The following is a 14,733-nucleotide window of genomic DNA, read 5'->3' on the forward strand; positions in this document are numbered from 1 at the left end:
ACTGCAAATGGCACAGCTGCAAGTGTTGTGGGTGAGACACCACTGGATAGACAGCGCTACTGATTTCACCCCCCGAGCGCTGCAGCACATCGCGGACAGGTCCAGCTCCTGTGTTTAAATCCTGTAGCTGAAATGCTGTGTTCTTCTGTGATAACCAATATACAGACAAGCACTTGGAACAGCATATGGACAGGCAGGCCATTAGCTCAAAGGCAGTTCGAAGCGCTAGAGGCTGGACCACAGGTTCCACAGTAGCAATGTGTGGCATTAATATGACATATTAATATCCTTCTGGTGGATGATTAAGGCAGGAAATGGAGCTTGGTGAATTAACCTTCCCTAGCAGAGTGAAACACGCTCTTAGGAATTTAACTAAATTACTGCAACCCACTGGAATATTTCCAACTCTGTCTTTAATGCAGCAGGCCTTTTTCTTTTTTTAAAATCATAATTATATTGTAGAAGAGTAACTCAGACATATGAGCCACTTGGCATGGGAGTGTAAAATGGAGCACATCGCTGATTATGAGCATTCCATAAACCTCAATGTGACAGCTGATTCGTACAGACAGCCTAAACATGCACATAACCACGTTAATACCTCTGTTATACCTCTTCTTAATTTGATTTTTCTTCCATCTGGGTGTGTATGTGCAGAAATATCATGCATCTTTAAGCATATTACTTTCAATTGTTGTTACTGAAAAAAATTCTTTCCAAATGGGTTTGAGCTTTGGAGCGTTTTTCATACTACAGCCTAAGGTATTTTAGTAGGATTCAGTAAAAAGTGGTCCCCCTTTTCCACATCATCATACAACTCACACGTTATCAACATTAAAACAAGCTTTACAGACAGTCAAACCTCTTGAATAAGTAACAACGTGATTTTTTTTTTCTTGGAGTTTATAGTTTACAATGTGAATCACTCCCTGGAGTCACTATTCAGGTTGAATTTAAGTAGTTAATAAGCAAAAACGTAGGAACGCTGCAGCATTCTATCCCTGACGTGGACACACAATGGAATATTGTGACTCTGATTATTAGACTGGTTCCAGCTATTAAAAAAAAAACTCTTGGGGGTAAAAAGCCCCACAGCCCAACACACAAACCACTCATGTAGGCTGGTAAATCAAGTGGACCTATTGTGGAGGACACACGAGATTTTCATTTGTACAATCACATTACTGATTCTGCTACTAGAAGGGTAAGATCGTAATCCTGATAAAGCTGTTGGATTTTCATCTATGTACATGACTTGTGAATTTGGCTTGATGTGCATAATGGAATTGAGAGGAGGTTTTGACAGACCTGAACTTGCAATGTGCTGACCACCTGGTTTTACTGCAGCCAACTCTTGGTTCTTGGTATAGCAAAATCAATTAAAACAAAGCTACATCGTGTGAGAAAAGATAGAAAGTCAGGGCATTCCAATTTCAGTACTTTTAGGGTCCAGCATGAGGTCTGAGTAACTGCAGTATCAATAACTGACACGCTTTCCTTTGTGGTGGCTAAGGTGATCCAGAACAGGTGGGACATTTCCTAGGTGACATGAGCTTGACTGTGATCCCACTGACTTGAGTTAAACCGTCACTGATTTTAAATGGTCACACTAGAGAATGAATTCTTTTCTGCAGCCTGCCTGTTCTTCCTCACTGATCGAAGCACGGTTTCCAGCTGTTGCTGGCCAAAGAGAACAGCAGGTCCTCAGACCTGCAGCCGGAGGATGTTTACCATCGTACACACACGCTCACCTCTGACATACAATGAAAAGCCCAAAGAAGAGTAACTGAGCGCTGAGACCACATTGCAGGCACAGAATTGGGACGAAATGATCAGTACACAATGTGGTCTGCTTTTACAGGACAAACTGCTCATCCACATACTTCTGTATTAAGCATAATCTTATCTGAGACTCGATCAACTAAGCCAACTAAAGAACACCCTCAGCTTCCTCTGCAAACGAAGTTCAGGATGTCACAGAGGTCAGAGCAACACCTTAAGGAAATGAGTTCCAGGTTTAATTGAATGAGTATCAAAGGACACTGTTGTATCAGCACAAACAGTGCCTTTAGATCTAGATTAAAAAGGCTATGTTAATTGTGGTAAAACAATCTCCTGTGAAAACTGTTTAGTCACCCAGTGTTAGCAGTCTAAAAAGCAGAGGGTTCAAAACAGGCTGTAGCTGACGGCACAGCGGACTTAGAGCCCCTGACTGCACAGAGGAAGAGGAACACACCTTTCTTCTGGGGCCAGATGACCCTCAGGCTTAGCAGTCACCTTCCAAAATGAAGCAAAAGGTTAAATGGATCTTGCAAAAAAAAAAAAAAAAAATTTTCCAGCATTAGAGAGGAGAACATAGTCATGGAGGTGTCTGCAAAAAGTAATGTTCCACTAGAGCTGTCTGATACCGAAGGATTAATGGAGATCATCACCTCATTTCAAAACCTTACCCATGTGATAGGTGGATTCTGTGCTCAAAATGAGGAAAAGAGCTTCTGCTAGCGGCACTTCATACAGCTCTTGCTGCTGCTGGTGCAACAGCTTGACCACCCATGAACACCTTGTTTGTATTTTTTATCTATGTGTCCTTGCATTCAGCTCCTTTCAAGGCATCTGTATAGACTAATGTAATTCACTGCCACCTTAACGATTTATGATCCAAGCCTCTCCAAGTATTCAAATTCTTTCCGTCACAGTTCTACATGGTAAGGCAATCCCCGCCCCCTGGGAAGTGTGCTGCCCTTCCTGTTCTAGCTGCACTCCTGGAACTTCTCTCCCCCTACCTGGGATTTTTTGGAAAGGGCATTTTCCTCTCCCTGCAACCCTGTGTTTGATCTCTTCCACAGGCGGGAAGAGATGGCAGAGTCTTCCAGTCCAGCAGAGCCTCCCCTGTGACTGGAGCTGCTATTTATGATCATCTGGTTGTTATGTAGGTAACATTTTTGAACATTACTCTTTGCACTATATGATGTTACAGCATTTAATGGAAAATGCCTATATAGCATAAAGTGTCTGCTCTCAGGTATGGCTCTGGAAGATGTGAACTGTTTTAGAGAGCACAGACAGAAGGAACCTCTCTTCCTGTAGTTTGCTAACTGGAAATATGAGTTGCCTTAGACCTGTGGAGATTCACCGACTCATAGTCCAAACCAACTAAAGGTGTTACCTGGGATCCATCATCAGGGAGAGTTGTGATGGACAACAGAATAATATTGGTGCAAAAAACTAGGGGGCAGGGGAGAATTAAAAAAAAAGAGCAATGGCCAGTAGAAGGGAGCACAAGCAAATACACAAACCAGCTCCACTGTGAATAAGCCTGCAGCGAATGTACGGGAGAGAAACTAGGTTAAAGCCTGTCGCTGTACCTGTACGTTGGTGTCACATGAGAAGAAGGGAAGGTCTATTTTGGGTAGAAAGATACCTAATAAAGAGAGAAGCCTGGCCACAGTCATCACTCATGTCACCTCAGTTAACCCTCAGCAGCTGTGGGTAGGTTTATCAGATAGGGTTACAGAAACATGCCCTGAAAGCAGAATTATTAAAGCTCGGTGGCTGCTGCCATAGTCCGGAGGGTATGCCTAAAACTTGTGCAGCACACAGACTAGGGCAGGGCCGAGTCAGCACCCCGCTCTGTCCTGGAGAATCCAACAGCGCCAGCACTAAAGCAGTATTTTGCTTTCCTCACAAATCTTTGTAAAAAGCCTGTGCCCCTTTCCTGTCCCTTCTGCATTACACATAGAACACAGAGGCTGTTGCAAAGCCTGGTCATCGAGAACGAAGTGCCATCCAGTGTCACATGGAGCGCTAGGTATGTCTGTGGGTTCACCAGTTCTAGGAAGAGTACCAAAAAAGAACTACTACATTTTGTAACTATCCACCCTTTTAACTTCAAAAAACCACGAGGTACCTTCAAACACTGCCTAGGACGAATTTGTACTTTTCACGTGTCAAATACTCCAAAAAAAGAGCCCGGGAAGAGCTACCGTGACATGCATGTGGGGACCATTAGACGTGTCATGCAGAGAATGAGCATTCCACATCAGGCGAGAACCTTACCTAGCAAATTCTCCACCCTGGGCTTGTGCCTGGCCTGCAATTGCGTCCATGATAGCGTCCTGGGAGTACATGCTGATGGGGGTGTTATACTGGGCGTGGATGATAGTAGCCTTGCCACCCAGGCCCTTCACCTCGATGGGCTTGTGTGTAGACAGGGCGGAGTCCTTCAGGACACTGGGGTTGAAACGCTCCGTGAAATCCTTGCTGGGTTATGCAAGAGTGAGGTTTGACAGGGGAGGGAGGGGAAGAAAGGAGAAAGGCGTGACTGTTACGTGAGAGAAAAAGCAGCGGCAGAGGGGTGTGCATGTCTGCTCACAGCATCGCACCACAGCTTCTAGTCAGAGGACAAGAGACTAATGGGGAACAGTCAAAAGCTGTTTGTGCTCATGGGTGATAGTTTTGTGCTGGCTCACAGAGGTATAATGAGAAAAAAAAGGAGAAACAGTTGTGCTTGCATAAAAAATTGTGACAAATCCCCAAGTATTTATGAATACAGATAGTAAAATTCTGTTCTTACATGGGGATATATGTGTAAGTGTATACAAACATACACACACATGTATGTCCCTGGGTGGATGCATGTACTGCAGAGAATTCCCCATTCATTCACTGCAGCCGTTCGCTTTTTCAGAAGGGTCTTAGGTGCTAGCAAGTGCAGTGGGGTGAAAAGATGTCGGGTCCTCTCTTATTTAGAAGGTTCCAGTGAAATTTAGAACTGTTAATCTTCAAAGCCTGTTAATCTTCAAAGTTTTGCTCACACAGACTAAACTCATCTTCCCCAGAACCTCTGCACAGCCAGCCCTGAGCGTTGCTGTAGCTCCTCAGCTTGCAAAGGGACCGGCAGTGTCCCTGTCTGCCCTGAGCTGGCCACGGAGGGTGTCCAGTGTTGAACTGGAACCCTCAACCCAGCATGGAGGAGAAAGGGAAATTGAGAGAACTGGCGGTCATCTGATGTCACTGTTTTCACAGGGTATGCCACTATGTGTTCAGCCTCTTGCGTGGTGGGATGTGCCGACTGAAGCTGGGCAGTAGGAGACATGCAGTCACACGGCATTCAGAATGTCACTTGGACAGCAGCAGGCGCACGCTCAGGGAACAGAGACAGAAACATGCACGTGCTGTAGGACAGCCGCAGCCTTTAGTGACACACACCGACATGCCAAGGGGGGGCAGTGGGAAGCTGCAGCATGCAGTCAAAACGTGGAAATTGTTTTTTGACAGAGACATTTTGACATGTAAGCCGTCTCACCATTAACTGCTGCTCAGCTATGGCAATACTGTTCCTGCAGTGACCTCACTGGAGCAAGGGTGCCGTGCAGAGGGGTGCAGCTCGGAACACTCCCGACTCCTCAGCATGCACACGCCTTACTGTAACAACGGCATTGCTTTCTTTGCAATACCCTAAACCATCACACGGTAATCAGGAATGCACAGCTCCTCGACACCTTCCCCCCCTACCCCCCACTGGGCGTTTTGAGAGACTCTAAACCCAAAATCTGGGAGGACTGTGTGAGTGAAAAGGCAGAGGTTGAACAGGCCCCTTTTAAGGCATAAAGTTCAAAGCAATGGGTTTCCACAGTGAATTACAAAAATAGAAGCCCATAGTCTCAGAACAGCCTAAACCTCCCCCCCGGCAGCAGCAGTCATGATTTTGGCTTTCGCTTGTGGTATTTGCAGGGTTTCAGTGGTGCCTGACAAGAGGTTTCAGTCACACGACACACACCAAAGCGAACCTTGCACTGAAGCAAACAGCATTCCCACAAAAATAACCAAAAAGGGTTTTCTTTGCACCTCTGGCAGTCACCGGCAGCTGTCAGTGCTGGTAAGGGCTGCTCTGCTCTGGGACACTCCCCCGGGGCAGAGGGAAGAGCCCCGAGACAGCCAGAGCTTTCTGCAAAACGAAGGGGATTTTTCTACCAAGCTGGTAAAGAAGCAGGGAAAATAAACCCCAAAGCAAGTAAGATCCAAAGCACCCCTGTGATGTGACTTCTGCTTTCCAAGACAATTGTCACAGGTTACTGATCAGTGTCAGCTGGCCAGAGTGTCAGCACTCCAGCCGCCTTCTGTCGTTTGCATGTCATCACCCCCCACCTCCTTAAATCAACAGAGAACCCCACATCAGTGGAAGTTACATGCATCAAATATTGTTCCACCTTTATGTGTTCTACTGCCTCTTACCTCCTCTCATCAGTTTAAATTTGACATTTAGCTCCTCTAATTATTTATTTTATGCTGAATTTAACCCAGTCTCTCCAGCAATTTCTAGACAACATTCAGTTCAGAGACAGAAAGCAGGAATTTAGAGACAATCCTCTGCCTTTGGAAAACTAAAGATCAAAGCTGAGGACTTGGTGAACTTCTCTACAAAAAGCAGATCCATCATATTTCAGATCAATAGTTGCTTCTTGTTTGGGCAAAATGTTTACCGAGGTAAATTTTTAGATCTTTTCCAGAGCAGTACTTCAGACCGACCTAAACAGGAATTTTAGTGGAGTGGGACTTTGGAATTTAGTTTAATGCTGAGGCTAAAAATACACCACTAATAATACACTAAAAAAAAAAAAAAATAGCTCGGAGAAGGCTCCCCAAATCCTGAAGGCATGAAAACTCCTTAAAAAGTTAGGAGGAATCAAACCCAGACCGTTGAGACAAGAAGATCTGAAAGCATTTGCAAGAACCAAGCAAGCTCCGATGCCACACGCACCCGCAGCGTTAGAACATCCCCCAGAAATGCTGAACCCACGGTGCGCTCAGTGGGGAGCTCCACCGGACCCCGCTGGCAGCCCCCGGCGCTTGCCAGACCAGTCAGCTCTTTTTAAAAAAGTACTTCCACTTGCAAGCAGCCACAGCAGGGACACAGGGGATCATGCTACCCCAGCCACCAGCTCTTCACACAGAGCGCGCAGCACAAGCACTCGGCACTGCACAGAGGTGGTACTAACTTGGCAGCGGTGTTGGTTACAACCTGGAAGAGGAGAAAGAGAACAAACAACATCAAAACCAACCAAACAGAAAAAGTCAACAGTTTTTAGAGTGCAAAGGGCAAAAGGTATTTAGAGATTGCTAAAGCTTTCTTCAGACCACGTACAAATGGGGGCAAAAAGTAAATTCGTGCCTGAACCGCCGGCACGTTCAGGAAGGAGAACGGGGGGATTGCAGCTGACCCGCAGGCCTTGGAAGGGTACTGTGCCATTTGGGCTGGCCCCTGAACATGACTTTATTGCTGAGCAGCCCTAAAAGTGCTCTTATCAAAGGGTACGGGGCAGGGAGCAGGGGGCAGGAAGCGGCATCTGCAGGGTATATTCTCACCTGAAAAGTGCAAATGGAGCAGAGATTATACTGCTCCCCCAGAGAGCAGATACTCTGGGGTGGAGCCTGCTCTCCTCAGGCTGCCCTCAGAGCTGTCCTGCAGGGCTAACTGACTGCTCTGGAGAACATCCAAAGAATATATGGGTAGATGTGTCACATCTAAACCTACGGAAACTGCGCTTGTGTTTAACCAGCCATCGGCCTATATCTGACTGCACTGACATTATGCCAACGGGGCTGTAGGCCAATTAATTTCAGAATAGTAATTCCTAATTTGTTCCATGTGAAACGAAGCATTATGTGGTTTGTTGGATATCCGTATCCGGCTCTTTTATTCCATCTGGTACACAGTATGAAAACACGTACATTCACACTACATCCTGCCTCATTGCAGAAATGAGGAGCCGCGGTGGATTGCCCAGCAATTCTGCAGGAACACCAGGCGAAGCTCAGCGTGGGCCGTACGTGGGCCCGAGCTGGGGGCGGTGGCAGCTGCTGTGCGTGGGCTGTACAGGACGTTATTTGCTAATAACTGCCTGGTGGCTGCACAAATAGCATCAACGGGCCATGACGTTCATTTTAATCTGGTTCTTTCAAAGCTGAAAATACCCGTATTTTGCTCTTACATTCTTGAGTGAAGAGTAACTAATCATATTTTGCACAGAATAAAACGGAGGAGAGTGCAGGATCAGTTCATAATCTCTTCTGCTTAATTAGCAGCACAGACTGCTGCTGGCAGAACGGGGCACTGAACCACCCCACTCGCTGCTGTCACGTTCCTGGTCTGGGATTGGCACAAACACTGGCAGCCACACCACACTGGTCGAGTGACATTCAAAGTGGATTTGTCTCCTTCTGCTTTTGCCTTGCAGAGCCTTTGATGTTACCGCTCTTGTCACAGACGGGCCTTTTGCATTGGCTCACCCAAGTGCCTTTGACATGATCGAAAACACTCAGAAGAGCCAAAGCTGCAGTAAAGGCTTTGTGCTTCTGCATGGCCAGAGAAAAACAATGCCAGCTCCCTGTGCCGCAGACCCTCTGCTTCGAGAATATTCTACCTTCATAAACCCCACATTAGGTTTATAAACCCTACGTACATCAGTCTGTTATGGGAACCAGCATAGCCCATGAGCGCATCGGGATCTTGTATCCACTGGAGGTGTGTGAGGACAGCCGGGCACTCCTTTACAAGGAAACGCATGGGAACGGGATCTTTTTTTGAAGTGGGCTCTGTTGCCTGCTGAAATCTGCTCATCCCACCCCTGCCTTACACATCAAATATGACTTTAAAGGCAGAACTGCCATCCCTAAGATACACCTTCATCAGAGGAACCACTTGTTTGCATATAAAAGTACGTTCCCAGCTAGAAATCATCCTGTGCACATACACGGGGCTCAGCAGCTGCAGGTCTCAGTGAAGGATTTTTAGATGTGAAGAGGCTGCTACAACTGCCTTCAAAAGGAGCAAAGCTCTCCTTCTCCTTATGTTTAGTACCCGATGAGAAAATTCCCTCCAGTTTAGAGCCACGTGTTATTTTAGCTTGATTCTAAATGGGGACTGTATGAACTGCCCGGCTCGCTGCTCACAGAGGTCATGCAGTAACCGAAGCTACCTGGCACAGGCTGCTGGGACAGGTATTTGCTGCCCTTGACCTACAATGTGAAAAATAAGTTCGGTGGGAATGAAAGTGAGCCATGGGGAATGAGCTCTGACTCACTCCTTGTAGTTATTAATACTCCCCTTTCCAGAAGCTTCTATGCTCGTAACAGGCCACCTCTTCTTTTCACCCTGGGCCAGGGTGATGAAGCTTTAGTGTAAGAGCATGGCAGAGAAAGAGATGTTTCATGATTTTCTGCAGATCAAGGAAATAATCTCCAAGTTAACTGCAGCTTCCTGATGGGATTTCCAAAGGGTTTTGCTAAGCCTCTCACAGCAGCTCACACAGGACACCACACCGAAAAACACTTGTAGAGTTCAGCCCGAACCTGCCTTTTCTTACAGCTTTTACCGTTCTGCCAAGCATACGTTCATGAAGGCATAACAAAGTCACATTTGGAGCACCATAATTATCTCGTCCTACATGCTCAGAACAGAGTCCAGAGCTGGCTTTGCAGAGCTCACCGTGCTCCCCCTGTGTGCTCTTTCCCCGAAAGCTGCAGTGAGACCAGCCTGTCACAGCTGATATCGAGGCCTGAGGTGGCTCCAGGTTCCATGCTGCTCTGCACAGGGCAGCAGGAAAGCTGCCCCTCGCTTCCCAGGTAACACTGAGCAGCAGTGGCAGCACTATGGACCACTGATTTTTCTCTGCATGTGCACGGAGATGTGCAGTTCTCAAATCTCCAAGGAGTTAGCTGAAAGGACCCATGTACTTAGAGCTCTGGGCTCTCTTGTCTTTTGAGATTGTTCCTGGGCTACAGGATAAAGGCTGATTTTTTTTAACAGAACGTTTTGATGATTTCTTATAAATTTTCTTCATCAGTGCTACAGATACTGCAGGCAGATAGACAGCAATTCCCTAAAATTTTATTACAAAAAAATTAAAAACCATCTCAGATGGTTGTTCTAAGGTAGAACCTTACTTTGTCGTTCAGCGCACTGCCCAGGCATGCCGCAACCCTTGCAACTAAAGGAGCCATAAGCCATGGAGAAGCAGCAGAGTGCAGACAGGGCAGTGTTTTCCGCAGGTTTTTCTGCCCCCCACCAGTGCCTGTGACACTACGCAGCCTACAGCAATGCCCTCTGGAACCGAGAGGACGGTTCACAGGACTTGGGTGAGCAGCGGATGCAGCTGGGTTGTCATTTCGGTAACAAAGAGACCGTCAGAATGCTGAGCCACCCAAAACACAGCCCCCCTCCACCCTCACCCAGGCAGATGGTAACGAAGGCTGGGAGGATAAGAGGGGCAAGACAGGGGGATGAACTCCCAGGAAACTCTGCATATTGAAGGAAGAGGAGGATTAGTTTTCCTCAAGAAAACTGTGAATCGAGAGAGAAGCGTTCTGAGGTTTATTTCGCTGATCTTGCTTACTAATGGAAATTATTTTCTTTTAAACACTAATTGCCTTTCTTAATTACCAAGTGTGAGAAGGAAGGATTTTTTCAGATGAGTTAATTAGGATTGTTAATGCCGAGTGCTCAAGAGAGTTACCATGAATCATCTAAACTGCCTGAATCATCTAGAACACGTACATACTCTCTTTTGTAAGGATCAAATATTCCTGCTTTGCTACAGCATATACCCACCTGGTCTTCTCTGGCAGAGAGCTTCTGCAGTGGGATATAAAGCACCTGAAAATATGCATCAGGCCTTGGGTGGACTGGCTGCCTGCTCTGGTTCTCCTCCCTGCTGCTGAAAGTGTACTTTCCCCCACGTTCATGAGAAATTTATCTTCATTTTAAACAAACAAATATGCAAATCAGCAATTTGTTTGCAAATTAATAGAGTAAGGCAGAAACATTAGTTAAACCCCATTCTCATTGCTTTTTCTTCTGTGTTGTAGTCCAAGCTCCTCACTTCACCAGCCTAACAAGAGTCGCTCTGCAACAGCATAACGCTGCACACCGTGACAGCAGGGGCTCAGCCTGTCCGGGTGCTGTCTAGAGACCAGCCCTCGCTCCATACCACTAAGAGCAAAGCTAACAGATGAGAGAGACGCTGTTCAGAGGGGAGATCCAAACAGCTGCAGTTCTGACCCATTCTGCATCATAAAGCCAGTACATTAAGGCAGACGCTCCAGCTGAGCAGCTTGTCAGACCTGCTGGTCAAAGCAATTTCTCTTTAGGAGAGTACGAAGGTCACACTGGTTTCACAGCAGCTTCTCTAGTGGCCGACAGGGGTACGTGCTTCCACGAGACTACTGCTACATGCATTGGCTGAGACCACAAAATGCCAGGACCCCAAGAGGTCGCAGTTACTGTGGTCATGGCGTTCCTCCTCATGCTCTGGTGACCCTTGCCAATCTGTGCTGCAATTCCCATACCAAAGACCAAGAGTTTTTCTGTAGTGGTGCTGTGCAGGTGTTTTGGAGGTACTGTTCGAGACCCTCCTCGTGATTACCAGACAAACGCACAACAGGGTAGGTGCTATTACATTCATTTCTCAGCAAACTCATTGACACAGGAAACATTTTAGCAGGTTACCTACCCTCTAGGAAGTCCACCTTCCGAAGCCCTTCGGTTGAGACTTAATTTATGCATCTCAGCCATTTCCCTGAGCGTCTCTGCTGAGTAAAGGCCAATGGGGTTGTTATACTGCTTTGTGGGGCCCAGCTGCTGCACGGGACTACGGCCATCAGCCAGCCCCGGGCTCAGCTTGGAACCTACGTTACTCTTGGCAGGTGAAAGGTCAGGAGTCACCGACTGGGAGGACATGGAGGATCTAACTGTGGTAGTCTTTAAGTAGGAAGAGCTATTTGAAAAGCTGATCTCTTGCTTGTTGAGGTAGCCTGAAAATGTTCCATTGGTTGCTAAAACACTACCCACAGGCCCAGTCGCCGTGTTAGTTAGAGGACTGAAGGTTGGTCTGTTGCCATTGATTTCCCAAGCAGGTTCCTGTAGTAGCAAACATGCAGGCCAAGAAAAGAAAAAAAGAAAAGAGCAATCATAGAACACATGCAAGAACAACACATCTGCAACAACTGCTTTCTAAACATGGCGAGAACCTGGCAATGAACAGGTTGGGGCCAAAGCAGCCAACCTTTCAACAGAGAAATGCGTTGGTTCAAAACAAGGGAAGCAGAACATACTCAGGCATTTTTTACTGGGTTTTAGTTGAAATGAACAAATGAAGCTGAAGACCATTAACAGAGCATTTGCTACTAGTCAACCTCATCACAACGATTCCATATAAAGACAACACTGTACAGTAATTTCTAGCATAATTAAGAAATCTGAAAAAAATGTCTTGAGTTCAGAATCATTTGAGATAATACACGCACAGAACTGTCAATGCTGTTGTTAGAGAACCGGAACAATTCGGAATCACACTGCTGTGTTTCTCATGAGCACCCTTCAAGTCCCCAAAGGCCACCCCACTGTGTCACTCCCGGCGGTGCTGTCTCATGCTCATTAGGCCATGCAGCATGGTTAGCAGAGACCGACAGTCTCAGAACAGGCACTGCTCAGTGGGGAAGCTGCTGTTCCATCACTGCTGCCCCGCTCCCTGCGGAAGGACTGTGAACGGGCTGCCCTCTCACATCCTACACACCTCTCCCCCGCAGCCCGCAGGGAACACGGGCCTGAGGGTGGTTTGGCCTCGGCTTTTCTTCTTTTGCTAGCAGTGGTTTTCATTAATGCCATTTACTGATTTTGCTACTGAGCTTCCCTAGGAAGAGAAATATTTTATATTCTCCACTTGGAATTTTTTGAACTGCCTATTTATGTTCAGGAAGATCACATTTGAAAGATCAAGATAATATGGCCATATTCATTAAAATTAATTGCAAACACACACACCCCCCCAAGGTCTATGGACATAATTAATCATAACTAAATAGTTTTTTATGTTTTGAAACAAAAATGTAGGACAGCTAAAATGAACTGAGAACATTTTTCTTAGCAATAAACAGGAAGAGATTTTTGCTGGCATTAGTAGCTGCCTGAGGCTGGAGAAATAAATAATCCTAAAAGCGTTTTTCAGATAACGCCCGTTTGAGTGAAACCAGCTGAATGACACACTTCAGTCATGACTGCCCTGCCACAGAAACAGCCCTTCGGCGGCCTGCTGCAAGCTTCCAAGGGTCACTGTACCATCAGAACACAGGGCTTCTCCCTAAAAATGGTGGTGGAAGAGGCACAAACACACAAGAGGCAATAGAGGGAAAAAAGGGAAACGCCAGAGCTGTATTTGTTACCCTGCAGCCTCTGTGGCTTTTATCTGGAGAGCCAAGGGTTCCCCTGCTAAACCCCATAATAAAAGGACGTGCAGGGAGGTTGAACTATAACCTACCAGGATTCAGCTGCTAATGAGAGACATGCCGGATACTACTGCCTTAACGCCAGTGCACAATCACGGCTTTGGGGTTACTGGACACGAACAGCAGGCAAAGGGAAAATTACTGGAGCACCATAAAAACAATGGTTGATGATTTTTCTTCCCTTTATGACACGAGTGGAGTTTTGGTTTCACTCCTCAGACCATTTCCAGCTGGAGTACCAGCAGGCTGGGTGCCCAATACCCGCTCTCTCCATTCGGCGTGAATATTCACGGCAGGTTGAAGGTAGTGGGTCTTCCTGGGTTTGGCAGGAAAGGGCTGAAGCAGGACATGTCGAAGGGAGCAGCTGTGTAACTTCTACAAAAGTACTGCCCCAGCACCAGCTTATTTAGCTCCTTCCTTTTGTAATTGACAGATAATTGCTCATCCAGTTTGATCCCCTAAAGATATTTTAGACTTCTCCCCCCTCCAGTTCAATGCAGCATTTCTGAAACCATTTTGGAAGGTGAAGGTTGGATTTCTAACACCAAGCAGCAGCACGGCTTGTGGCATTACATCACATGAACTGCAGCCAGCCCCTCTCTGCGGCTGGAATGTACACTGACAGTTCCACCCTTCTGCCGGCCAGAAGAGGAGGCTCTGACACTGAGCAATGGGCTTCCTCCCTCGGGCAAGATGCGGTGATCCTGCAGTGGTCCCTCACCACGAGAGGAAATCTGCGCTTTCATTTCCCAGGGTAACGTCAGTGAATCAGCTTGTAGAGGAGTCTCAAAGAAGGTGGAAACAGAAGGGAGCTGTGAATCGGCTCCATTTCCCTTCTCAAATACCATTATTCTTTTCTTTATAAATATTCTATTTCTGGAAAAAGCAAATGCTCCTTCTTCGAGGATCAGAGGAGTGAGAAACAAATTTATACCAGAAGACACAATGGCAGTTTTTCAGGTCTCCTCCCTCTGACAGCCCGTGTCCTATTTATCTATTGCTATGACCACACGGTCCTTATTCACCTGCTGCACTTCTGGGAGAACAATTCTAATGCTGTGCTAATGAATTTGACCTCCCAGCGTGCCCAGGAGGCAGTTGCTGCTTTAAACTTCTTATAGAAAGAAGGAAACGGAGGTGCCATGGCATTAACTCTCCTCACAGACATCCAACCCGCAGCCTCTGGCTCAGCCAGCTCCTCCATCCTGTGCTTCACTTAGCAGGTTGATCATCTCTTCATCTACTTTCTCTGAGCCACACAGGTGCCCAAATTTGGCAGGAAATAAATCATAAACATGAGGAGATCCTCAACAGGACCTGATGGAAGTGTGTTTAGTACTGTTTCATAACCTGTGCAACAGCTTTGACTAAATCTTCTGACTAAATCAAAAAAATTTTACTCAACTAAAGGAAAATTGTTTTTGGTTTGAGATTAACATCAGATAAGGAAAG

General features: G+C 46.4%; 1 protein-coding gene across 1 annotated transcript in view; it reads right to left on the reverse strand.

Annotated features, from left to right (window-relative positions):
* The window catches only part of LDB3 (LIM domain binding 3), a 55,964-nt gene that overhangs the window by 7,791 nt on the left and 33,440 nt on the right, over positions 1-14,733 (reverse strand). Inside the window, exons 5-6 of the mRNA XM_010145251.1 lie at positions 6,999-7,021; positions 4,057-4,260 (exon numbers count right to left, since the gene is read on the reverse strand). Of these exons, the coding sequence (XP_010143553.1) occupies positions 4,057-4,260; positions 6,999-7,021 (227 nt within the window). The remainder of the gene's footprint in view (positions 1-4,056; positions 4,261-6,998; positions 7,022-14,733) is intronic.

The sequence above is a fragment of the Buceros rhinoceros genome, unplaced genomic scaffold (assembly GCF_000710305.1).
Source record: "Buceros rhinoceros silvestris isolate BGI_N320 unplaced genomic scaffold, ASM71030v1 scaffold231, whole genome shotgun sequence".
In the NCBI taxonomy this organism is placed as follows: domain Eukaryota; kingdom Metazoa; phylum Chordata; class Aves; order Bucerotiformes; family Bucerotidae; genus Buceros; species Buceros rhinoceros.